Source organism: Cynocephalus volans, chromosome 7 (genome assembly GCF_027409185.1).
Source record: "Cynocephalus volans isolate mCynVol1 chromosome 7, mCynVol1.pri, whole genome shotgun sequence".
NCBI classification, from domain to species: domain Eukaryota; kingdom Metazoa; phylum Chordata; class Mammalia; order Dermoptera; family Cynocephalidae; genus Cynocephalus; species Cynocephalus volans.
Genome location: NC_084466.1, coordinates 135612685 through 135638831, shown reverse-complemented (window position 1 = coordinate 135638831; position 26147 = coordinate 135612685). Strand labels below are relative to the sequence as shown.

The window sequence follows — 26147 nt, the reverse complement described above, 5'->3', positions numbered from 1 at the left end:
AACTGAGTCTTAGGGAGATTAAAACATTGCTCAAGGTGATACAGCTAGTAAGCAGTAGAACTGGGATCTACATGCAGGCAATTTGAATCCAGGGCCCTTTAAACACTGCACATACTCAATCTCATCCATCACCAGGTGTTCCTGAGAAGTTGTATATGAAACAGTCTTTTCTCTTAAGAGGCTCACATCCAACTGGAGAAATAAGATGTGTTGTATTAAACAGCAAAACAAAATACAGGTGGCATATTGATCTCTTCTCCAATTCATTCCTAGAATTGTTTTGCATTTTTTATGGAAGAGGTGGGGTGATAATTGTAAAAATATAAGTATTTCCAGAGTTTGGCCACTCATTGCAGAACATACTGTGTTTTGTCTGCACATATGTACTCTTGCATATGCCCGCTGTTGTTTCCTATGCACGTTAATCTTCTCTTCCAACTAAACTAAACATTCCTTGAGGGTAGCAATCATGATGCATTTATTCTGCATCTCCCAGCAATGAGCATGGGGCTGCTTACATAATGGATGCTCAATTAATATCTGTTCGATTGAATGCTCTGTGACCCATTCAAGAGCTTCCACCAGATTTTATTAACACTGAAAGCAAATAGGAGAAGTTCCCAGTTCTGTAGGGTGGATTCCATAGCCCCAACCTTCAGAATCTCACATACGAAACCCAGTGAATGGGATGGAAAGCTTTTGATTAACAGCCTAGCAAATAAACGGCATTCCCATCTGCAGTTCTGTTTCCATTAATTCACTCAGATTCAGCAGGAATTCCACTAAGGAATTGGGGTGAGCAGCTGCAGAGGGAGGGAAGCACATAAATAAATCATGGGTGTCATTAAAATATGTCAACTAATAACTTCTGGGAAGTCTTAGCAATTATTATCAGGGTTTGCTTGGCAAACAAAAAATTAATAAATTCAAAAGGTCTCCATTTTATACTTTTTTTAAAAAACAGCATCCCCAAGAAAGGTCAGTGACAGAACAATTAGAAAAGAAATAAATGGTCTGGACGACAGATTGTGAACCAGATGAGAAGTCATAGGATTCCCGAGTGGCAGGACATGAGACAACCCAATACAAGGAAAGGGACAGGGCTAGGCAGGGCTGGTGCTGGCATTGGTTTGGGACTGTTGGAAACTTCTGTTCAGTCTCCAAACTGTTATTTAGTAGAGCTTACGTGCTAGGCAGTGTAGAAATAATTAAGGCACAAGTCCCTGCCATTGAGAGGCTCGAGGCTGGGAACAAATCACCATGCAGTGTGAGAATCTGAAGCTAGTGAGAGTGTCCCACACGGTGGGAGTTGGGGGTCAAAGAAGGTCCCCAGTAGGATGTGCCTGGGAGTCAGTGTGCTCCATAAAATACTCTAAGAATACATCAGTCTGAGGCCTCTTTGCTCTGTGGGCCCTGAAGCCAGGCATACAGGAAGGATGGCTGTACAGTCTGATTGCTTTTCTAAGAGCAGAATGTCTCCCTTACTGCTGGGCTAGGGGTAGGGAAATAAAGCAAGGAAGGAGAGAGGGGAAGAACCCAGGTCTACCAGTTGAGGGGGACCACTCATTAGAAAGGATTCCTTCCTGGTTCCTCTTATGCAATTGCAAATTAATTTAGCTCTGTGAGGGCCCCTAATCCAGTGTCCAGAGCAAAGTCCCTGTGGAGATCTCACACCTGCAGATGCTCTGTCTGCCATGATATATTTTGATCTGCAGCTGACCAATCAGGGACCTTTGCTGGAGAATAGTGCTTGGGATGGACAGACAGAAGCTGGAGAATACCTTGCTAGCTTATCTCCCTCCAAAAGGGGGCACCTTAAGCTTTTTTTCTTTTTTTAAAAGAAAAGCAATATGTTTGTTTATTAGTCCAAGTGCTAATATCTGACATATAGAACTGAGTCCAAGAAGTGATTTGTCAGTCAGAAACACAAATCCTGACCATGACTTATGTTCAAAACTAGAGGTAACAACCTCCAGTAGTGCATTAATTGGCCTTTTCAGAGTTTCCATTTCCAGTGAAAAGTAATGTCCTTCCTCCCTAATCAAGGACCATGAATGCCACCTAAAGAGGCACAGATACGCACCCATGAGTGCAAATCACATGACAATGGACTATTTCTGGTGGGAATGGAAGAGACACAGACACAAGGATTATCTCCATCTGGCTGCAGAGTTTACATTTAGGGGGATGTATGACAGCATGCAGAAGTTTCAGACCAAGAGCCAAGTGTGCTCCTACTTTCAGCCTTGAGCCAGGTAACTCAGGGATAGCTCTGGGTCCTTTAGAAAAGTCGTCCCCAACCTCATTAATTCCCTAAACTTGAAATCTTGTATGTAAAGTGCTCTTTGACTAAAGGGTGCCAACAGATGGTTGTGCAAAATGACAAATTTATGTAGCCATCCTGATGTTGGTGGTGAAAGAGCCTTGGCCACCACCAGTATAATAGCACCAAGGAGTTCCAGAAAGAATGTCACAAGGGCATTAGACACTGCCACATGACTTAATGCTTTTAAACAATCTTCTCTATTCAGAAGTAGATGGCCTCTGAATTATTAATCCAGTGAGGCAAATAATTATATCACAGTGTAACTTGGCAGGGGGTGTCATCTTGTCATGACAGCCACTGCTACAGGCTTCTCTGTTGTACAGAAAATTGAAGAAGAATCACCAAATTAAATTTCAACTTGGTTAAACATGTTGGGCCAAATCATGAAGCCAAAAGGGTGCATGTTTTATTCAGTTTCTTTTCTCTGCACACTAGGAAGGAGAATCATACTGCTCTAGGCTCTGGCTGTAAAATACACCATCATTATTAGCACAGAAAAAGTGGATAAGAGATACAGATTTGAGGGCATGAGTTGGGAAGAGCAAAAAGAAGAACCCCACGAGGCCTCAATAAATTGGAAAATCCCCACAAAGTCTAGGAGCAGCCCCTCTCCTCAACCACAGTCTGTCCAGGAATTCCATCCATCCCTAAATCCCAACACAGTAATACAGTCATATATGACATTTACCCAAAGGGAAAGCCCATAATATCCACCAGCTTCTCAAATCTCCAAAAGGTCACACCATGTGGAATCTGTTATCTGAAAATGACACATTTTGGTTGGGCCCCTTCTGCGAACGTTGTGAGTCCCCATACCCTCCCGACCTGGTGCAACACTCAGCTACTCTTGCTGCCTCCTGCTTGGCTCCCTTCTCTCCTGCAGACCAGCCTTGGATGACTTTTGTCCTGTGGTGGGAAAGTTTTTCCATTTGCCACTTGCCAAACTGCATCCGTCCCACCATTCTAACACCCAGCTCAAAGAATCTTTTCTACTGATGAACATCTTTGACTAGGTAGAAATTGATATTCCAATTCCCCCCAATTGGCACAAAGGACAACATTCCAAGTCACTCTCCTCCCCTCCCCAACGTCCCACCTTCATCTCTGAAGATCTCTGCTAATTCCTAGAGAATACAGACTACACCCCCTTGGTGTCCTGTAATTTTCGTCGCATGGATGTCTGCAACAACAGATCCTTACAAACAAAGTCAAAAATGGAATGAAAACTCTATACATACACACAGGGTTGTAATAATCATTAATAATTATAATTAATTAAGCACTTCCTAGATATGAGTTACTGTCCTAGGAGTTTTTACACTTATTATTTCATTTAATCCTTGCAACAATCCATTCATTAATTTACTCATTGAGCAAACATTTATTAAACATCTCCTGTATGCCAGACATTCTTCTAGGTGCTGAGGATACAGCATTGAATAAAAACAAACAAACAAAAAATCCCTCTCTCTACAAGGTTAGATGTTAGTGGGTGTAGGTAGACAATAAATAAATCAATAAGTAAACATTTAGCATGCCAAATGGAGATAAGGACTAAGAAGGAAAATGTAGCCGAGTGATGGAATGTGAAATCCCGGGGAAAGTTCTCACCCATTAGAAGCCCTGTGAGCAGAGAGGGGAAGGAAGTGAGGTATCCGTCTGATGCCTGGGAACTCTTAGGCAGAAGGAAGAGCTGAGTGCAGTCTCTAAGAAAGAGTGTGGCTGTTATGTCTGAGGAATAGCAAGGAAAATGCAGCTAAAGCAAAAGTGTGTTCTCTACTATCCCCAATGCACATTCATGGAAACTGAGACTTAGAGAGAGAAGTGGGTTGAATGGTGGGCCCCAACACCCCCTCCCCCCAAAAAATCACATCCTAGCCTTCAGAATCTATAATGGGACCTTATTTGGAGAAATAGTCTTTGATGATGTTAAGAATCTCAACATGAGGTCACTCTGGATTATCCAGGTGGCCCCTGAATCTAGTGACAAGTGTCATTATAAGGACAGAAGAGGAGTAGACTTAGAGAGGAGATGATCATGTGAAGATGAAGGCAAGGGTTGGAGAGATGCAGCCACCAGAAGCCACAGGAGTCAAGGATGGAACCTCCTCCAGAGTCTCCAGAGGGGGCATGGCCTGAGAACATGTCGGTTTCAGACTCCTGCACTCCAGAACTGTGAGAGAAGCAACTCCTGCTGTTTAAGCCATGCAGTTTGTGGTAATTTGTTATGGCAGCCCTGGGAAATTAGTACAGAGGGGTTAGGCAAAGTGCCCAAAGTTGCAGAGCTCATTGGGCAGGCGAACTGGGACTAGAATCCTGGCACTTGAACACCAGGGTGCCCTTAGAGCCACTAGGCTGTCGTGTCTCTCGGCACAAGTCTGTGTATATGCTGGCCTTACAGTTGTGGGCCATTCCCTTCCTAAGGGCTGCTAGCATTACACAACTGGCCTAGATTTCCTGGGTTTGCCCAGCCCATTTTTAGAGCTAGCCAAACTTTTCTGAAACATGTGATGCAAGGGATAGCTGTTTCCTGATATAAAGACAGGATGTGACCAAACATACAGCATAGGAGTGAGGCTTAAAGTGTCACCATAATGTGCACTTGAATTGAAGGAAGTTTTCTGAGGCTCTAATTCCCCGGGGAGCACTACATGAGTGGAAATAGTTACACTTTCATCTGTTAGTGGCACCCTGGTTACTTATACCTCTGCCAGTTTTCACTGAGCAGCAAATTAGGTTTTAGATGTCCTGTGCAAATGGAACCAGGCCTCAGTTTATATGAGCAATTAACCCCTAAATATTTAATAGATGCTGTGACTGTGCATCTTTCCCTGGGAGAGAGGCTTTGGCTACATGTGTGCAAACAAACTGGTCAGATGAAGAAGCATCTCATACCCCAGATCCCTCTGCTCCAGGACCCCGGGGGACCCTCAGGACAGAGCTCTGGGATGATGATGCAGCCAGATGAATGGCCTTTGGTGGCAGTGTCTTCCCAAGTGTTGACACATGACCAAGCAAATGGAATGAAATGCACAACCCCTCCAGTCCCGTGGACATAAGTACAGAGCATGAAGCACCAAGTCACAGTGGCTGATGAATGCTGCCCAATGTGTCTGCGCGTCAGTGTGGTTGTGAGCATGCATGTGTGCATGAGGAGGTGCACAGAAGGGTGTGCACATGGGTGCTAGAGAACAGGCTCCTAGGTTCATGGCTTCATGAAAGTCCTCTTTGACTTAAGCCACCCACCTCCTTCTCCCTTGTCCCATATGCCCAACCCTGCCATCAGGGTGACTTATACACTGTGCACAGGAGCAATAGTCCCTGGGGCTCCCAATACTTTTAGGGACCCCAAAATGGATTGATTTTTCTTTTTAATCAAAAAAAAGAACAAACCTTTAGGCTGAAAAAGCATGTTTTAATGTATGCTATTAACGTATTTGTCTTTCTACCAATACAGTGGTAAAATATACCTTTTAATATGATTTTACGGGGGAAAGGGCCCTTGAAGGCCAAAGTGCCTAGGCGTCGTGAAAGTCATTACGCAGACTTGCATCTGTGTCTGTTCCCATGTGTATCTATTCCCATAGGCACTGGCTTCTCAAGAACCACAGTGTCTTCCAGATACAAAGGCCTGGAGACAGTCCTTGGGCCAAGACTCACATCCCAGGAGAAAATCCCTGCAACAGCAGACTTCCTTATCAAGAGGTTCTCCTCCTTTAAGGCACGCTCTTCTGACCTCTCTAAGCAGACCCACCTTCTTCAAAGAGAATGAGACATCGCAAGAATGCAGAAGCAATGACGGTGCCCAGGTGGATATGTGACAGGCCCCCAAAGAGACAAGCAGAGTGGCAAGGAAATTCAAGGCGGGGGCCATCAGTCCCACCGGGGGCATTAAAGCAGGTTTCCAGTAGGAGGACGATCTTCTCCTCTTCCCAAAACATGCTTTCCAACTGCTTTGCTCGCATTTCCTATGTGAGCCAAGCCAGAGTAGCTCCTTAGGCATCTCTGATCACTTACCTCCAAAGTGAACTCTCAGTCACACTCCCCAGGTTGAAGTCATACAGCTTCGTCAGGATAAGTATGACCTGCAAGGGGTTGGGGATGAGGGCAGAGGAGAGGAACAAAGGGGAAAAAAAGGAAGCTTAGTTTAGTTTGTACAACAACATATAATGCAGCTCATATCACCCAGGGGAGGGCTTAGTCTTTATCCGTTGAGTTGAGGGGTATTATAGGATCAAGCAAGGGAAAAAATATTAATTTAATGCATCTCCATAACTGGTAGCATTTATTTTAATCCTGACAGTGCTTTGCATTTGAAATAAAACATGCCAACGGGAATTAATTGGGTATTGACAATTGTTTCTCCACATCCATCCTCCTTCAAGGTCAGGCACAGGCCAGCTGGCTAAATTCACACCCAAGGCCACCCAGAGAGCAGAGTATGCGCTTGCTTTTGATCTAGAGATGGCTCTGATTTACAGAATTAGACCTAAAAGGGTAAGAAGAAACTGGGCCTGACTCTTTCTATCTTACCAAAGGGTTTCAAATAGATTGTTTGTTTCCATCAGTAGGGCCTCAGTAGTCATAAATACTTGAATGGCAGGCAGGAGCAATCCCCAACATTCTTTGATGCCATCTGCCATCGACCATGTGGTATCTGTCCCCACCATGAAGTAAGCAAGTCACTGAACTCCAGTGGACTCCAGGACCACTTTCCTGAACCTAGTAGAAGTTAAGAAACCCAGAGGGAAGCTGTACATGTCAGAGAGCTGGAGCTTCTTGTAATATAGTTAGTGGTTTTCTGAACTGGTCTGGAGCTGGTCATTCTGTTCCCATGCCCTTTACAATTCTCCAGCTGGGGACTTGGATATTGGACATTGCCCTGCTGCCCCTCATGGGCCTGGACAGTGGCTTAGGCACAAGTCCATATCTACAAGGATGCTAAGCACATGCACCTGAATCGATTTTAATCAAAATGCAGGTGGGTGATATACATCGCCTGCCTGCACGCGTGATAATCCAGTTACACATAATTGTGTTTATCCAAACTTAATGCACAACTCATTTCACTCTTCTCAGCTCCTTCCCATTCCACAATTTAACTTCCTCCAGTTCATTTTCACAGCAGCCATTAAACTCTTTTCAAGATAATGAATTTCTGCTACCAAGATGGGACTTTCCCATTCTAGGTATCCATTTAAGATTAAAGAAAAATAATCAGCTATTATATTGAACATTTTTATGGCACTTAACTAACAACAAAATGTTCGCTTTGAGACTTATTCTCATTCAGCACAACATGGGGTCAATTAGTCCCATTTCCACTTCTTCTATGTAAATTAAGAAAAAAATTAAAGGCAAGGGATGTGACCCATTATAGGTCATAGATTCTATGGCAAAGTTGGCTTGGGACATTCAACTTCTCTGCAAGACCCTCACTACAGGGCTCATAGGTTCCCTCCCTCCCAGATTGTATCCTGTGATGGGGAGTGGCAGGTTGGCAAGAAACGTCATCAATGGCGTGGCTATTTGTAAAATAGTAGGATCTACAGCACAACAGCAAGGAGTGCGTAGCCTATGCAAAGAATAGTTCTCTGTAGTCACTCAGTGATTCTTGCCTCTCCCATTCATGACTAGTCTCCTCATTTGTTAAAGTCAGGAATTAATAAAGACAAGGGACTTATCCACATCCTCCCCAGCCAAATGCCTAGCAATGTGCTGGATAATTTCTGTTTATTGAATTAATATATATGCACACAGACACACACGCATAACAAAGTTCTTCTCATTCCATTTGACCTTTTTCCATTTACAAAGTCATTCCCAAAGTCACCACATACAAGCATGGGAGACTATGTGCAGGCCATCCCAAATTATAGAAAAACTGTCTCATAACTATGCTCTACTAGGCACGAGTCAGAACAACCATCAAGGGCTCTGCAGGAGCAAGTCAGACCACTTCATTTTCTTCCAACATCAAGTCTTCATGGACATCAAACAGTCTCCAAAAAACACAAAATCCATGTAGAGAGAAGAAAGAGATGTTGGGGGTAAGAGTTCCAATTAATTAATAGAGTTTCTAACAGCTAGATCTGGAAAACCCTTCTACTGGATCTGGAAAGCGCTTCTTACCCAAAGCTTGGACCAACCTCCTTTCCCACTCCCTCCCTCTTATCCTTCCTTCCTGCTTTCCCTCCTTGTTTCCTTCTTTCCTGTATTGAATGACAATGAAATCCTGGCCACTGGGCTGCATACTGGGGACACAGAAATTAAAGATACAGACCCTGCCCTCCAGGAGCTCACAGTCTACTAGGGGGGAAACCACCACAAACAAATGAGCAGGCAGCTCCTTACAGAGTGACAGGTGCCATGGTGGAGGATACAGAGAGAACTATAGGTATGTTGAGGCACAAATCCAGAGAGTGGGTGAAGGGGGTCAAGAAAGGCTTCCTAAAGGTGAAATCCAAAATAATAACTAAGAAGAGAAACTAACTTGTCAAACGGGGATGAGGGAGTACCTCTACCTAAAGGAAACTCTTCGAGCAAAAACTGAGACATTCTGGAGATAAACCATCCAAAAGAATATTATTAGACTTCCTTAGTTCCTCCTTCTCAGTAGCTGCCATGAGACTTTGCCTTTCAGCCTCTCTAACTGCGGGGAGCATAGCTCACTAAGGACCCAGCTGTTGTTCTCTGGAATCCATTGCTACCTTTTCACCAAGTCTACACCTCCCAGGAACTGCTCCCAGCCAATGACTAAGTGCAACAGTGATTCTAAGAAAGACTCATTTCTGGGTGACATGGACTCCCCTGATGGGTGATGCTGACATCGAGATTCCCTAACAGCCTTGCTGAGCTTTCCATAGATCTCCACTATAGTCTGCCCTGCTCCCAGACTTCCTCCCTTCCTTCCTTCTCTGTCTTCTTCACTTGGGGTCAGACCTGCATCTCAGTCTAGCAGCTGTCCCAACCTCTTTTGGCTCTTTTCCCATTTTCTCTCACAGACATTTGTCCTAATAAGTTTCTTGGACAACTAATCTCATCTTGATGTCTCCTTCTTGGAAGATCCAGACTAACACATCCTTCCACACATCTATGAATATTATTTCTGTGTTCATAGTAGATGCTTTCAATATTACATCTTAATTCATACACTTTCTTTTATCTATTTATTTTTTTTATTTTATGTACATGTGGGGTACAATGTTGATTTTCAATAATGATGTAGAATCGTGGTGTTTAGATCAGCAGAAACCTTTCCTGGCCCCCTCTGCTTAAATATGAAATCCAAACTCCTTAGACTGGCATTTAAGGTACTACATGGTCTGGTCCATGCATACTCTTCCAGCCGTTTTTCCAGTTTTCAAAAACTGCTCTCTGCTTTAAGCAATCTAAGTTTCTCAAGGAACTGCAGATAAGCAGAACACCCACCCTCCCCGTCTCTGCTTTCTTTCATGCCATATTGTCGTGTCACTACCTGTACCCAGTCCTTCCATTACTGCCTGTATTTGCCTGCCCGTTGCTTGAAAAACAGTCCAAAGCCCACCTCCTTCACGTAGCCTCCCAGGACTATCCCAACCCTCAAAGGTTTCTCTTCTCTGAAGTCCTGTTTTACAAAACTGCATCACATAACTCACCATTTAATTAAACACTGTCTTTGTAGCTTCTAGATGTTACAGGAGTTGCCCCCTCAACTAAGTTCTAAAGAACTTGAGGCAGGGATTATGCTTTGTACCTCTGTCTTCTTCACAGATAGCCTCAGCATACTGAACGTTCTTACCAAATAATCATTGTTGAGCCAATGAAAGAAACTAATGTTTTGGGAGTAAATCACAGACTTCAGCAGGAGATAGTATTAAGCTAGTCTATTGCCCTCAGAGGCCCAGATAGGAGGTATGACTCAAGGTCAATCCCAGCAACGTCTGACCTTCACTAAGTACCCCTGGGTAGCGCTCCTCCCATTGCACGAGTAAAGCTGGAGCCTAGCAGTCACTGGGGAGCCTGCTTAATGCACATTCCCTGGACCCACCCTCAGCAAGTCTGATGCAGTAGATCCTCGGCAGAGTCCAGAAATCTTCCCATGGCTACCAGAGGACCCCACTTTGAGAAAGACCCATCACACCTCTCCCACCTCTGTGCTGCAGTGACACCACCCATTCCACTATGGTGAGATCCTGATCTAGCAAAACACCCCTTCCTTTAAGTTGAATTGAGCCTCGCAAATAAAGCAGGCAGTAGATGTGTGAAGAGGATGCCCCAGCAAAGTCACACCAGAGTTCCCCAGAGGAAAGGTCAAAATGCTGAGAATTAAGGGATGGAAGATTCCTTCCTCTGGAGTCCGGCACAGAATGACATTAACAGAGCTATGAAGAGATGATAATGTAACCTTTAGGTGTAAGACATTCTGTGCCAAGCAAACAAAACTAAAGACAAAAGCAAGCACACCCACCCCTGGCCTCTCTCACCAGTCAGAGCCTTCCAAAGGCCAGCAGGGAGGAGGGAATTACCAGAGAAGAAAACTGAAGTCAGATGCAGTAAGCCCATCTAACAAGCCCCAGGCTGGGCAAGTGCCCAGATCAGAAAGCAAAGATGTGAGTGAGCCTCGGGAAACACCATGGGACAGATGTGGCATGCAGGACAGGTGGAAAGGCTAGTCCCAGATCCATAGCAAAACCTGACTTGACTCCCCTCCAGCTGACACCCCCAGAATAAGGGTGGGCAGTCAAATTCAAATAAGGAAAATCAGAGAAAAAATATTAATTGAATACCTAATATGTGCTAAATGCTACACTGGGTGATTCTCAATCCTCACAGCAAACCTTTCGGAGAGAGCAGGTATTATATAATACCCCCATTTTACAGATGAGGAGACAGAGTCCAGCGGTTATGCAAATTGGCCCCACAGCACACACCTGGCCTGCCTGTCCCAGTCATGCTTGTTCTGCCCTGATGTAATGCACTTCCACTCAGCAGATGTCTACATGGGCTTGTGTGCAAGGACTAAACAGTAACACAGAGAAGAAAAAAACATACCCTTGCCCTCAAGGAATTGCTCATTCAGTCATGAATTCCACAAATATCTACTGAGCACCTCTGGCATGAATTAGAAAGGCACCTGCTAGACTCCAGGAATCAAGGAACGATCCAGAGCTCAAGGCCCAGGGGTAAAGATAACGTGTGTTTTCTTTGTTCTTGGAGAAAGAATAGGAAACAGAGATGTGTAATGGAAAAAAAAACTGGACAAATGTTGGGAGAGCCAGGTTTACCAAATAAGCTTTGTCAAATAAGAACACTTTTGACCTAATTGGCTATAATCCTGAGGGGATTTTAGATGGCAGGAGAAGTGAAAATAAATTGGAATAATTCATGAGTAAATAGTACTTCTCTCTTCTCATAAGCTATATACACACATACGTATACACACAGAATAGTAGAGAAGTCTCTAGATAGATATACATGTGTACATTTAAATACAGCTGGAAAGCATATTTATGAATATATATATATATATACAGGTACATGTAACCTTATTTTAAATTGGCATCTGATATCTTCTCTGGAATAACACTTTGTTCATACATCTTATAGTTTTTATCACACTGGGTTAATATGTCTTCTCTGCATGTCTGTCTTCTCTGTTAAATCGCTACCTTTTTGAGGTCAGAAATCACGGCTCATTCAAGTCTGCATGCCCAATGACTACATAATGCCTGACACATGCCAGGTACTATACAAGGTCCTTTGGATTAATTATACATGTGTGGCAATAAAAAGAGAGATGAGATGATAATTCTATAAGAGAGGTATGGATAATGTGCTGTAAGAGTTGAGAAGAGGAAGCAATTAAGTCTAGTAAATGTGTTCAGCAAAGTCTTCAGGAAGAAGGGGTTATAGGAGCTGGGCCTTAAAGCATAGTAAGAATCTGGATATACTGAAATGGAGCTTGCTTACATTCTTACCTGCTTTATCTCTTTCTCTTTTTAAATTTGACAGGAATAGGCAGAAAAGAGCAGGGGGGGGCAGCCACCATTCTAGTCAGGAGAAACAGCACCGAGGCAGAGCAGCGAGCCCTGCACAGGGAAGAGCAATCGTGTGCCCAGTGCAATGTACTGCATGCACAAGCCACTCGGGACACAGTAAGGCTGTGCCAAGGTGGGAAATAAGGCACAAGGGACAATGGAAGGCCACAGGAAGCAGAGAGGAATTCCAACTTGGTGTGGTCAATTATGGGTTGATAAAAAGTTGTACAAGGGCAAAAAGGGTGGTGACAATAAGGGACTATATTAAAAGGAACTATATATATACTTATGTGTGTGTATATATATACATATATGTAAAATAAGAGACTTATTATATAGTAAGGTGACAATAGGGACATGGCTGGATTCTTCCACAATCAGTTGGCTCTGTCTTTGTTGAGCATTCACCTCCAGGTTCCTTGTCCCCAAGCATCTAGTGCCTTCTGCTGCCTGAGATGCTTAAGCCAGCTTCAGACACATGCAATGCCAGTAACTAATGCCTTTATTTTTTGCTTCCCCTTCCCTCTTTCATTCATCTATTCCTACACTGTGCCAGGCACAGTATAAGACTCTTGCTGGTAAAGTGATCAGAAGGAAAATGGTTCCTGTCATCTTGAAATGTCTAGTCCTCCCTAACCTGCTGCCTTCCGGATTATCTGTACTTGAACTAGGGAGCTTAAGTCCCTGGAATGGTTGGGGGAAATGATATTTGAGGTAAGCGGACTTTCTACACTGTGCACATGAGAAGAAGTACCCACACTCAGACGTTTCAGTCCTTATTCCACCCAACAAAAACAGCCTAGAACTGGCATAAAAACAGACACCCAGACTGATAGAACAGAATAGAGAACCCAGAAATCAACCCATAAGCCTACAGACAAATGATCTTCAACAAAAATAACAAGAATATGCAAGGACTGCCTCTTCAATAAATGGTGCTGGGAAAATTGGACATCCACATGCAGAAGAATGACACTGAACCTGTACCTCTCACCATATACCAAAATCAACTCAAAATGGATTAAAGACTTAAATATAAGACCCCAAACCATAAAATTACTAAAGGAAAACATGGGAAAAACACTCCAGGAAATAGGACTGGGTAAAAACTTTATGAATAAGATCCCCAAAACACAGGCAACGAAAGGACAAATAAATGGGATTTTATCCACCCAAGAATCGTTCTAAATGTCCCCAGGTCTAAATTCACTTGCCCCATTGGCTCCAGCCCTCTGCCTCCTGGATGGGGTTTGTGAGGCCACGTGGATAGAACACAGCCCTTGGAACAAGGGGCTGCTCTCAGGCCCCAGCCTCACTACACACTACCTGAGCAAATTCCACACCTTTTCAGAAGCAGCACTGAGTCCCTGAAATGGGGATAATAATACACTCTCCCCTGCCAAGCTTACAGGGTTGTTGACTCAAATCAGATAAGGGAAGCTGAACTGCTTTATAAACTGTACTATGCAAATGTAAGTTATTAGTATGATGTGCATAACAATTATTCTTCAGGAGACAAGGGCTCACAGTCACCCTTATTTGGAGGAGTAGGCTCAGACCCTAGAGTTGCTAAGCTCCTTCTAGAAAATGTCCATCCATTCAGGACTCCAATTGTAATACAGCAGGCTGCAAAGCAGAGCCAATGTGTTCACCTGGCTCCCTGTCTCAGCCTGGGCATGCAGGCAAAAGCCCAGGGGGGATTCCTGTCCTCTGAAAGGATAATGCCTAATCTGCAAATTCATAAATCACTAGGATGCTCTGGCCCATGAGCACGTTTCAGTGAAGTGAAGACCTTTAATGCTTGTAAAATTTTACTCTGAAGGAAAATTACTTTAGTTCATTAAATCTCCCTGTAATCCTGGTGCCTTTAAGTCCACGGGGCTCTCTGCACTTCCTCCCCCCTCCAGTTCCCCCTGACCTCTTCCCACCTCATTCCTTCCCCCACCTGATAGTTCTTTGCTTCCTGCCAACTGGAACAGGAACACTGGCTTTCTTTACCAGGAGCAGTGGACAATGATAATATAAGCAGCAAGGACACTACAACACACACCTTGAGGACTACCTACATGAGTGTATTTTAAGTCTCAGCAAAGTCTTGTGAATCCTGGCATCCTCCTCCCTTACAGGGAGTAGAAATTGAACATCTATAGTCCAGAGCCCACCCGACCCCCAGTACGAGAATGCCCGGGCATCCACTGGGTGTCCAGAATAATATAAACGATGCTCCCTGCCCACTGTGAGTTTACAATCCAGTTGGGAGGACAAGGAATTAGTACAAGAGATACCCACTTCATCAGTATACGATGAATGAAATTTCACAAAACTGTTAGCTCCTTTCCCTGGCTTGCGTAAGGGAGTATCGTCAACTCTGTGGTTCTAGACAGAACCTCTATGTGATTCCTTCCTCATCTCACCCGTGTTGCAGGCCACTGTACTACCCGATTTCATGTCCTCATAATTTTTTTCATGTATTCATCAAACCAGTATGTATGGAATCTTTCCTTTCTACCCAGCGCTGTGGATTCAGCAGTGAAGAAAACAAACCTGCTTCTTTGCCCTCGTAAAGTTTATATTCTAGCTGGGGGGATAAATAGGTAAAGGACAAAGCAGTCGGATAGTGGTGAATGCTACGTGGGAAAAAAAAAAAAAAAGGAAGGAAAAAAGAAAGTGCTAATGTACAGGTGTGGTCCTAGGAAGGATGGAGGCTGCAGAAGTAAATAAGGAGACCAGGAAAGGCCTCTATGAGAAACTGACTCTTAAGCAAAATTCTGAATGAGGTGAGGTATTAAGTCATGTAATAAACATTACAGGCAGAGGAAGCAGCACAGCACAGCAAAGATTGTGAGGCAATAGTGTGCCTGGAAAACTCAAGGAACAGCCAGGAGGCTAGTGAAGCTGGGGTTCAGAGAGGGGGAAAGTGGTAGATGAGGCCAGGGAGACATTGGGATGCTTAGATCTTGCCGGGCCTTGTGAACCACTAGACTTTGGTTCTTGCTCCCAGTGAGATGGGAAGCCAGCAGAAGATTTAAGTAGAGGACTTAAGTTCTAACAGGATCACTCTGACTACCATGTTGAGAAAGGCAGCGAGGGGACTAAAGTGAATCCGGGGTCTACATAACCATCCAGGTGAAGCATGGTGGGGTTGGACCAGACAACAGCAGTGGAAGGTGGGGAGGTGATGAAAAAGCCAAAAAGATTTACTGACAAATTGGATACTGGGTGTGAACCAAAGAGAATAGTCAAGGATGACCCTCAGAGTTCTAAGCAACTAGAAGCATGGAATTTGCATTTCAAATGAGATGAAAACTGTAGGAGAAGAAACTTGGGAGGTTATGTTAAAAGCTTAGCTTTCTAGAATAAGTTTGAGATGCCTGAGAGACATTCAGATGGAGAAGTCAAATAGTGATCTGGACAAATGAGTCTAGAGTTCAGGGGAGAAACACTGGGCTAGCAATACCTATTTGGGAGTTGTCAGTGATTAGATGGTACTTAAAGGCATGAGACTAGATTGGGTCACCAAGAGATAGAGTGTGGATAGAGTAGAGATATGAGGATTGAAAGCTGGGGCATTTCAGCATTTAGAGATCAGAGAAATGAGGAAGGGAAACCAGTCTGTTTGGACTTCTCAGCATCGGCACAGTGGACATCTGAGTCTTGTGTGAAAGCTCACTGACTGATGTTTGCTACAGAGAAGACCCTCAATAATCCAATGAACAAGATGGCATCTTCTGTTGAGGTCACTAAGCCTCTTTCCCCAACTACCCTGTATTTGCTCTTGGGCTCCCAAATAAAGTGGCCACAGTGGCAGGGAGGGAGGCTTTCCCTAGGCTTAACATGGACTCCTGCTTACCAAGGCTGACAGGGATATGATCACTGTTGCGTTCTCAACCTGCCAACATCAGAGAGCAATGCTAAGCCTCAATATCGCACCCGGTGGCAGGGTGATTACAGTACACCCCTCCCATCACATACAGGGAGTAATTTCTTCTCATTGGAATTGCTTTCCCTGCCTGCAGCGGTTAAGCTAGAATCGTAATCTTTCAATTTCAGAATGCTTTATTCACAGTCATGGTATCCCATGCGATATTACTTCAAACAAAGGAACTCATTTCATAGCAAATGAAGTGCAGTAGTGGGCATCCCCAGGGAATCCACCGGTCTTACCAGAAACTTGATCATCCGGAAGCAGCTGACCTGATACAATGGTTGAACAGACTTTTGAAGAGTCAGTCCCAGCACTGACTGGGAGCCAACACCCTTGACAGGTTATGGTGCTGTTCTCCAGGATGTGGATTCGACCAGCACATGGTCAAAATACAAAGGTCTGAAAATCAAGGGACAAAAGATGGTGTGGTTTCTCTCATTATTACACCCAACAAGCCATGAAGAATATTTTCTTCATGTCCCTACAACTTTGGGCTTTGTTGAGAAGTCCTGATTTCCAAAGGCAATTGTCACCAGGAAACAAAACATCTGGTCTATAGAACTGGAAGCTGAAACTAATATCCACCTGATTTGAGTTTCTTGAGCTGCCACTCAACCAACAGGTAAAGAACGGGTTACTCATTGGCTGGGGTGATTTTTCCCTATTACCAAGTGGAAATAGAGATGCTGTTATACAACTAGGACAGAGAGGATGATGTCTGAAACCTCTTATCGTTATTACACCTCTTATTAATTTCAAGTCCTCTTATTATTTTCAAGTCCTGTAGTAAAAGTTAATGGAAGACTACAGTAAAAAAGACAGAACTATTAAGGACTCAGACCTTTCAGGAATGAAGGTTTAGATCACTCTATCATTACCAAGTGAAAATCCTCAAGAGCTGAGGTATCGCCTATGGGGAAAGGAAATATGAAATGGGTAGCTGAAGAAGAAAGTCCTCTTGGCTTCTCAACTATGGCTTCATGACTAGTAACAGAAATGAACATTATAGCAACTATTTTTCCTTGTTTGTTTTGTGTGTGTGCATATAGAGATAATAAAGATAGACAGATAGATGGATAGATGGATAGATAGATACAGACGGTGCCCACAAATTATTTTCTCTTCTACTCTCCGTGTTCCTTTTATTTTATATGAAGAATGTGAGTGTCAGTTAACTTCACAACTAGTTTAGGTTACAGGACATCCACACAGGATTGTGGCAGGACTACAAAAGCAATTAGTAACACCCAGAGAAGGTACAGCGACTACTGGGACTTTGTGTATCTCTTTCTTGGAAGAGACTGAAAGCATCCTCATTGTATAAGTTGTTGTATTTCTTTAAGCAGAATCACAATGTTAAATATGCAGAAGCATAGAAAAGGATGCTCACTGTAGCCAAAGGAGTAGACCTGGCTGTCCATGCACTCTCGGCCCACAGTCCTGCCTGTGTATCTTAGGGAACCAGGGCCCTGCAAATTGCATTTCTAAATCCCTCCTGTGAGCTGGTTTCCAGTTCCATTCTGACAATGGAGGGTACAGGAGGAACTGGTGGAGAAGGGAAAAGCCATTCTCTCCACACTCTGGTTTCTGGTGACAGCACGTCAGCAGCCACAGAGCTGACAGAAGCTACAGCAGCGGTGGCGGCTCTCAGTGACCAGGAAGTGCTGGCTCCTGGCTTCTTCTCATGCACCTCAGCACACAGGCACACACAGCAGGCATCCAGGTGGGAGAGACATGGGCCCCTAGTACTGTGCAGGGGCGGATCAGGGGTTACCAATCTTCAAGCAACTTTGCCTTTCTCTTTCTTGCTCCTCCAGCCTTTCCAGCACTCTTCTAATCAATTCCTGCATTCAATCTCTTCTTTCAGAACTATCTAGAGTCAGAGACCCTGGCTGACACAGAATGAACTGTAAGATCCAAGGAAACAGAGAGAGTGTGGATTTTGAAAGCCAAGTGAAGAAAGTATTTCAAGGAGCACGGAGGGATAAGGTGTGTGAAATTCTGCTGAGAGTTCATGCACAAGAAAGACTGAAGATGGACCATTGCATTTAGCTACTGGATGTCTGTAAAGTCTTTCAAAATAACTCACTTTCTTAATTTCAGATCCTCGCCCTTTTCCCATCCTTATACCAGAATGACCTGTCTGAAGTAGGGGTCCTGTTAGCTACTGCCAAATATTCTCTAGTGGCTTCTCACTGCCTTTAGGACCAAAGCCAGATCCCTCAGGATGGCATAAAGGTCTTTCCCAACCTGACCCCAACTGACATTTTTAACCTCTACTGCAGCTACTTTCCCAAAATGACCTCTAAATTCTAGCCACACCAGAATGCCCATTTTTCTCCCATTCTGTGCTCCCACATCTTTGCACACTCGCATCTCTCCTCTGAAAGCCCTGCTCCCACTCTCCACCTGCTGCTCTCCTTCCCTCCCTTCCAAGTCCAGCTCGAGTATCACCAACACTGACGTCTCACCCATCCTCCAAGACAGAAGTCATTTCCCCTCAGTTGATTTTCCCCTATCTTGTACACGCTTCCAATTATGCTACTCACCAGCTTATATTATGGTTTTATATTTGCATATGGAGCTCCAACATTTGGCTATGTGTTCCTTCAGGACAAGGACTCTGCTTTTCTCATTATTATACTGCAACAGTATTGTTATATGATTCCTTAACATGACACCTCCCAACCAACAATACATTGGTTGAATTAAAAGTGTTGCTATAGGTGTTCAAAGGAGAACATGAATCTGAGCTGGAGTAGTCAAAACCACCACCGCTGCTTTAGCTTCTGTCGGCGCTGTGGCTGCTGATGTGCTGTCACCAGAAACCAGAGCGTGGAGAAAGTGGCTTTTCTCTCCTCGACCCATCCCCACTTGTACCCTCCATTGGCAGAATCGAACTGGAAACCAACTGACAGGAGAGTCTTAGAAATGCAATTTGCAAGACACTGGTTCCCTACAATACAAATAAGCTAGAGGCTTAAGTGAGATCATAAGAGATGGGAAAAATTACAATTCTCAGCCCTCTTCTTTCTGGGAGTATTATTTTTCAAGGGTGTCTTTTCCTTAGATAAGCTAGTCTGCCAAGCTTCTCCAGAAGGGAGAGTTCAAAGTGGCTTGTGAAAGAACTTTAAGAGTGTCTGTAAGAAAGGTGACAGAAAAGGGATACAGCGGCTGAAAGGGAAGACAGCGAAAGCAATCTTCTAAACCATGACTGTATTCAGTTTTAAAGAGTCATTATTCTTTAGGACTGGTAAAGAGGACAAAGGTGTACACAGGGACCTAATGGGATGTAGGTTAAAGAAAACACTAGATCTCTAGGTGAGGGAATGCCTTGATAGACTACAGGAGTTTAGACAAGAGCAGAACACATACAGAAAGGGCAGAGGTGGGCACACTAACATTTACTGAGCCCCTAATTAAGTGCCAACCACTGTGTTTGGTGCTCGATATGTATTACACAGGTAATGGTCATAACCACGGTGAAAGGTAGATAGCATTATCCACTTTTCCCAGGTGAGAAAACCATATGGGTCATGTAGCTAGAGAGAGATAGGAGTCAGCACCCAAACACAGGTTTATCTATTCCTGCATGATCCAAGGAAGGGGTAATATATACCAAAGTAAATAAGCATTAGGCATCCTTATTTAAAAGTGGGCCATTGTTCAGAAAGCACTTTGCAGAATTTGATAGCTGAAAAAAGCAAGTGACAGATCAAGAAAATGGAAATGCAGTGTTGTTGAAACAAGGAGCGTGTGAAAAATGGCTGTTGAATAGTGGGGGGTTGGTCTGGTTTTGTGTAACAAGCCATTAAAAATGAATTAAAACTCCATTCACTCTGATTCCCTAAGGGAATCTCACTTGAAAATGAGAGAGACAGCCATCTCTAGGAAATGATTTAGGTAGCACGCAGCCCAGAAACAGGGGTGGGGCCAAATGACCTCAGAATTCCCTGCCAATTTCTGTATTCCATGGTTACAGCTCATCAGAACAAGGGTTGATTAGCTGCAAAGGTGTACACTAATTAGGAATCTGAGCTCATACCTTCCTACCTGTCCACCACTCCATCCAACCAACCTCCACCAGCACTACTCTGGGGAGGAGTCCAAGAGCAGAAACAGATGTGAGCAGATGAAGGGTAAACCAGTGAAGCTTCCAGAGCTAATCATCAACATAGAGGGAAGCACAAGCAAGCTGTTTCACTGGGACAAGAGCAAAAGCTTTAAGTCACACAGCGTTGGTTTAGAATTCAGACTCTGCCACTTATTCTGTGTGACCTTAGGCAAGGGGCTTGCCCTGTTGAGCCTCAGTGTCCTCGTCTTTAAAGCGAGCCAATATCACTCCCTTCAAGGGGTTGTTTTAAGGATTAGATAAAAGGTATCTTACTGCCAGGCACACAGTAAGTCCTCAGCATATATTAGGTCCCTTCCTTCCCCCATCTCTGAGCAAATCAGGACATTTGCCATCTCAATGGGAAAATGCCATGTCCCCAAAATGGGGCCTGTCACTTCTTCAGTGACGACAACTTGAAGCTCACAAAATAAAGAGCCACTTCACCAGGCCTCTCACTGATGTAGAGATGAAAGGCCGGAATTCCCCACACGCCGGTGTTTGCCTTGCAAGGACTCGCATTGACAGCCTCCACAGTGGGAAGATCCCAGGTCTGTCCAAGTCCATTTGCCTGGTGTGTGATCTTACCCACCTGTCTCTTTCCATTTCAGGGGCTGTCTCTGCCGCTCCTGCCTGCAGGCATATTCACTTCCTGTCCTTCTATGGCTCCTGTCCGGGCAGTGCTCCCCCTTGGGTCTCCGGAGCTGAAAGAGTTCTCGGCCAAACAATTTTAGCTGCTGACCCCAGCGGATTTTCTGGGACCAGCAATTCCCAGATTGGAAGTAGCCACTAGCCGAAGGTGCTTCAAATGAGACCAAGGGCAGGCACTTGGCTGGATTGTAAGATGCCTCAGTGCAAACACCATACCTGTTGTGTTTGCTATTACATCTCCAGCATCTGGGACAGTGCCTGGCACCTCATGGACCCCCTGTAAACAATGGTGAAGTGAGTAACCTTCTCCCAATCCATGACCTGGCATTTACCACAACCTATCTCTGATTCAATTCTACAAATTACTATAGCATCTTTGTTATGGTCAACATACATGCTAAGTACTATGGGAGGATACAGGGATGAGAGACAGAGGTCCTGATCTAAGGCACTTTCACTAATAGAGGGAGATGCACATTTATACAACTGCCTAGAGTGAAAGCTGGAATTGGTCAGTCTTACACTATTTGGAGACATTCCACCCATTGTCTCATGTGAGTTGCACAGTAATCCTCAAGGTTGACACATGACAGAAACAAGCAATTTGCTAATTAGGATGAAGTAGGGAATCACCCTTCGAGAAGATTCTTAGAAAAGGTGATGTTTGAGCTGGCTAATTTTAGTAGGTGAAGAAGGAAAAATGTTTCTCAGACTAAGGAAGCAACATGAGAATAGACAAGGAAGCTGGAAATTGCCTGTCATGTTCCAGGACCAGGGGGCAGTCTGCTGAGTCTAGAACTTCAGATAAGGAGAGAAGGAGATGGAGAAATGGACAGGGGCCGGATAATGGTAGTTTAAATACCATAATCTGCTGTAATAGATTTAAAATCATAATCTGCTGTAACAGATTACCACAAATTTAGTGGCTTAAAACAACACAAATCTATCAGTTCTAGAGGTCAGAAGTCCAAAACGGGTTTCACTGGCTAAAATCAAGCTGTTGGCAGAGCTGTGCTCGTACATTCCTTCTGGAAGCTCTAGAAGAGAATCCATTCTCTTGCATTTCCCAGCTTCTAGAACTGCCCCATTCCTTCCTCCTGTCCCTTTCTGTCTTCAAAGCCAGCATTGGCTGGTCAAGTCTGTCTCACGTCATATCCCTCTGCCACTGACTTTTCTGCCTCCCTCTTCCTCATCAAAGGACCCTTGTGACTACATTGGGCCCAGCCAGATAATCCAGGACAATCGCCTTATCTTAAACTCAGCTGATTACTACCTTATTTCCATCCACTACCTTAATTTTCCTTTGCCATGTGACTTAACAAATTCACAGGTTCCAGGGATCGGGATGTAGACATCTCTGGGAGGCCACTATTCTTCCTACCACACCAGGTTAAAGAGTTTTGACTCTACTTAGTAAATAGCATGGAGATGTCTAACATCCTTGAGCAAGTGAATGATCTTTCAGCACCTGCGCTTTGGAAACAGAACAGTCAAGAATCTGAAGATTGGGTCAGTGAAGATGGAAAGCAGGGAGCCTAGTGAGAAGTATACTGCCGTGACCCAAATATAAGAGGTAAATGTGAATCAAGGTAATGGCAATGGGAAAGGAAAGAAGGGAAGGAAAAAAAGGTCCTATTAAAAAATAAGTTGCTAAAAACTACAAATGGGGCATAATACAAAAGAGAGGAGATGCCTCTGAGGTTTCCAGGAAGTTAGTGAGCTTCATTGTGATCACAAGCCCAGGCTCAAAATCCAGTTCCAACACTTAGAGGAGGACCATCCAAGCTTTCCTGTGGCCAAACCTCATTTCACGCTCTAGGTTGGTTGAGGATTTCTAACTTATTTCCCTTAACCTGTGCATCCTCCCTTTCTTGGAAACTTGTTCATGACCCAGGTTTTTCCTCTGCCCTGTCTTGTCTTCCCATGTGCGTAATGGTCTTATGGGCATGTTTGTTACTGTCTGCCCAACTGCTTGGACTTCTGAGACTCTACCTCCCTAGATTCACATTTCTTGGCCTCACCCAAATGTCTGGTCACCTCTTCAGCTCCTTTCACAAACTGCTTACCCAGATCTCACCTGGCCCTAAGTCCATGTTTTCCCTAAGTTGGCTTTGGTTTAGGTCTTAACCTAGGACAGCAGAGAATTGGGCCATGGCAGCTACATCACAAGACAGAAGAGAAGGGCCACCCTATTCTTGTAGTAGGAAGTGTGAAGGGAACGTAGATTTTAATCTGTTCAAGATCTTAAACAAGTACTTGGTCAAACCCCCAGAGGTCTGTACCATACATCACAGTAGAAGGATCATCCATTCAAGCTCATAAATCCCAGACGTTAGAGGTAGAAAAATTTAGAGTGCAATCAGGGCCATGCCAGAAAGAGGGAAGAATTGTTCCCCTCCAGTCTTTTGCAGAGGCCAGCATTCCTCTAGCAGTCGAACCAATATTCCCACCAGAAAGTTATCTGGGTTGCCTAAAATAACATAAGCTTGCGCTTTGTCTCCATATAACTCCTTGTAAAGGAGCAGAACCTCCAGCAGCTGATGGCAGATGATTTAAGAGCCCTCTGTCGTGTAGTCTAGGACATAATAACAAAGAACACATAATTTATTTGTATTGATTCACTGGCCCACATTTGATCATATCTCCTTGTCCTTCCTTCTGCTAAGAATTCATGGCCATAGTCCCAAGAAATTTATCTTTTGCAAAATATCTCTGTAGAAGTAAGTTCCTCATATCTTAGCTACAGCAAAAGAATCCAGGCCAGGGAAATTTGCCAAGGAAAAGGGAAAGGGACACAGCAGTCCTTCCTCTGTACTTACTCTGGTCTAAACAATCGCCCTCCACAATCTGAAGCAGGCAAGGTGTGCTTGGGAATTAAAGCCTCAGTTCTAAGACTCGACTGTCACATACAGAAACAGAAACTAGGGACAAGTTGGATTTCTGCTTCAGAGAAATAAGGAGCACAAGGAGCTGGTCAGACTCTGGGACAAAGAGAAGTTATTAAAAATAAGGAGAAGAAACAAATTTGGGCCTCACTGTAGACTGGAATAACATGAAAACACCCAAGAATTCAGCACTGCTTTCATTCAACATTGAATACCTTCATTCAAGATAATTTCATTCAAATAACCTTGTATTAGGAACTCAAACAATTTTACAGCAAGAAACCAAATAACCCAATTAAAAAATGGGCAAAGGAACTGAACAGGCATTTCTCAAAGGAATATATACGAATGGCCAACAGACACAAGAAAAAATGCTCAACATCGCTCAGCATCCGGGAAATGCAAATTAAGACCACTTTGAGATACCATCTCACTCTAGTCAGGATTGCTAATATCCAGAAGACTGAGAGTGATAAATGCTGGCGAGGTTCTGGAGAAAAAGGAACTCTCATACACTGTTGGTGGACGACTGCAAAATGGTGCAGCCTTTATGGAAAATGGTATGGAGGTTCCTCAAACAACTGCAGATAGATCTACCATATGACCCAGCTATTCTACTGCTGGAAATATACTCAGAGGAATGGAAATCATCACGTTGAAGCGATACCTGTTCCCCAATGTTCATTGCAGCACTATTTACAACAGCCAAGAGTTGGAACCAGCCCAAAGGTCCATCATCAGATAAGTGGATAAGGAAACTGTGGTACATCTACACAATGGAATACTACTCTGTTATAAAAAAGAATGAAATAATACCATTTGCAACAACATGGATGGAATTAGAGAAAATTATACTAAGTGAAATAAGTCAGGCACAGAAAGAGAAATACCACATGTTCTCACTTATTTGTGGGAGCTAAAAGTAAATAAATAAATAAACACACAAACAAATAAAGGGTGGGGGGAAGAACAACACAACAATCACAATACTTCCTTGAACTTGTTAAGACAAATGAACAGATATGATGTGAGGGGGGTATTGGGAGGGGGGAAGAGGAACGGGTAAAGGGTCATGAAAATCAACTACAATGTATATTGAGAAGTTAAAATTTAAAAAAATAAAATAAATTAAAAAATGAAAACAAATAACCTTGTATTGGCATCTACTATGTACCTCTGCTCCAGTAGCTGGAATAGGTTAGATATAGTTTCTCCTCTCCAGAGACTCTCAGTATAACGGAGGGTGGACAGGCAAGTAAACACATACAGCAGCCCCCTTCCCCCCAGGCAACTTTTTCCAAGACTCCTAGTGGATGACTGAGATCATGGAGAGTACCAAACCCTACATATACTATGTTTTTGCCTTTACATACATACCTATCATGAAGTTTAATCTATAGATTAGGCACACTAAGAGGTTAACAACAATAACTGAATAATAAAATAGAATGATTGTAACAACATATTGTCATAAAAGTTACATGAATGTGGTCTCTTTCTCTCTCTCAAAAGATCTTATTGTTCTGTACTCACCCTTTTCTTCTGTGATGATGTGAGATGATAATGGAGACAGCTAAGTGACTAATGGGCGGGGAGAGTACACAGTGTGTTTGCGCTGGACAAAAGGACGATTCCTGTACTAAGCAGGACAAAGTTGGATGGCACAAGATTTTATCACACTACTCAGAACAGCACACAATTTAAAACTCATGAATTGTCTATTTCTGGAATTTTCCATTTAACATTCTCGGACCGCAGTTAACCACAGGTAACTGAAACTGTGGAAAGCGAAACTGCAGGTAAAGGGGGAATGCTGTACTTGATCTAATGTGATCTCTGCACTAACAAGGGCACTTCCTACACTAACTCAAGGACGTTGGTGACTCTTCTAATCCCAAGGTACAGAGGATCCTCCTACCTCAGAATGTTAAGCTTGTGGACTTTGGTGATCACAGGGGACTTTAGAACTGAGGTTGAATGTGTTAAGAGGACACCTAGAAGAAAGCGATTTGCTTTAAAATTGTTGAGAGCCTTGGTGTTCCACAGATATGTGGTGGCAACAGACTTGATCTTTAGCCTATTTAGTTGCCCAGGCAGTAAGGAGACTGATCTAGAAGACCTGAAAAGGAATACAAACCCTCCCCTCTCTCCTCAAGAATGTAAACGTGTTCTCTTCTCCCTGACCCTCTTTGCCTACCAGCATCCAACTACCCACTTCCCAAGCACCAGC

At 43.7% G+C, this 26147-nt stretch overlaps 1 protein-coding gene across 1 annotated transcript in view; it reads right to left on the bottom strand.

The window, feature by feature from the left end:
- The window catches only part of SORCS3 (sortilin related VPS10 domain containing receptor 3), a 575161-nt gene that overhangs the window by 382358 nt on the left and 166656 nt on the right, over positions 1–26147 (bottom strand). The window contains exon 2 of the mRNA XM_063102487.1: positions 6344–6411. Within this exon, the coding sequence (XP_062958557.1) occupies positions 6344–6411 (68 nt within the window). The remainder of the gene's footprint in view (positions 1–6343; positions 6412–26147) is intronic.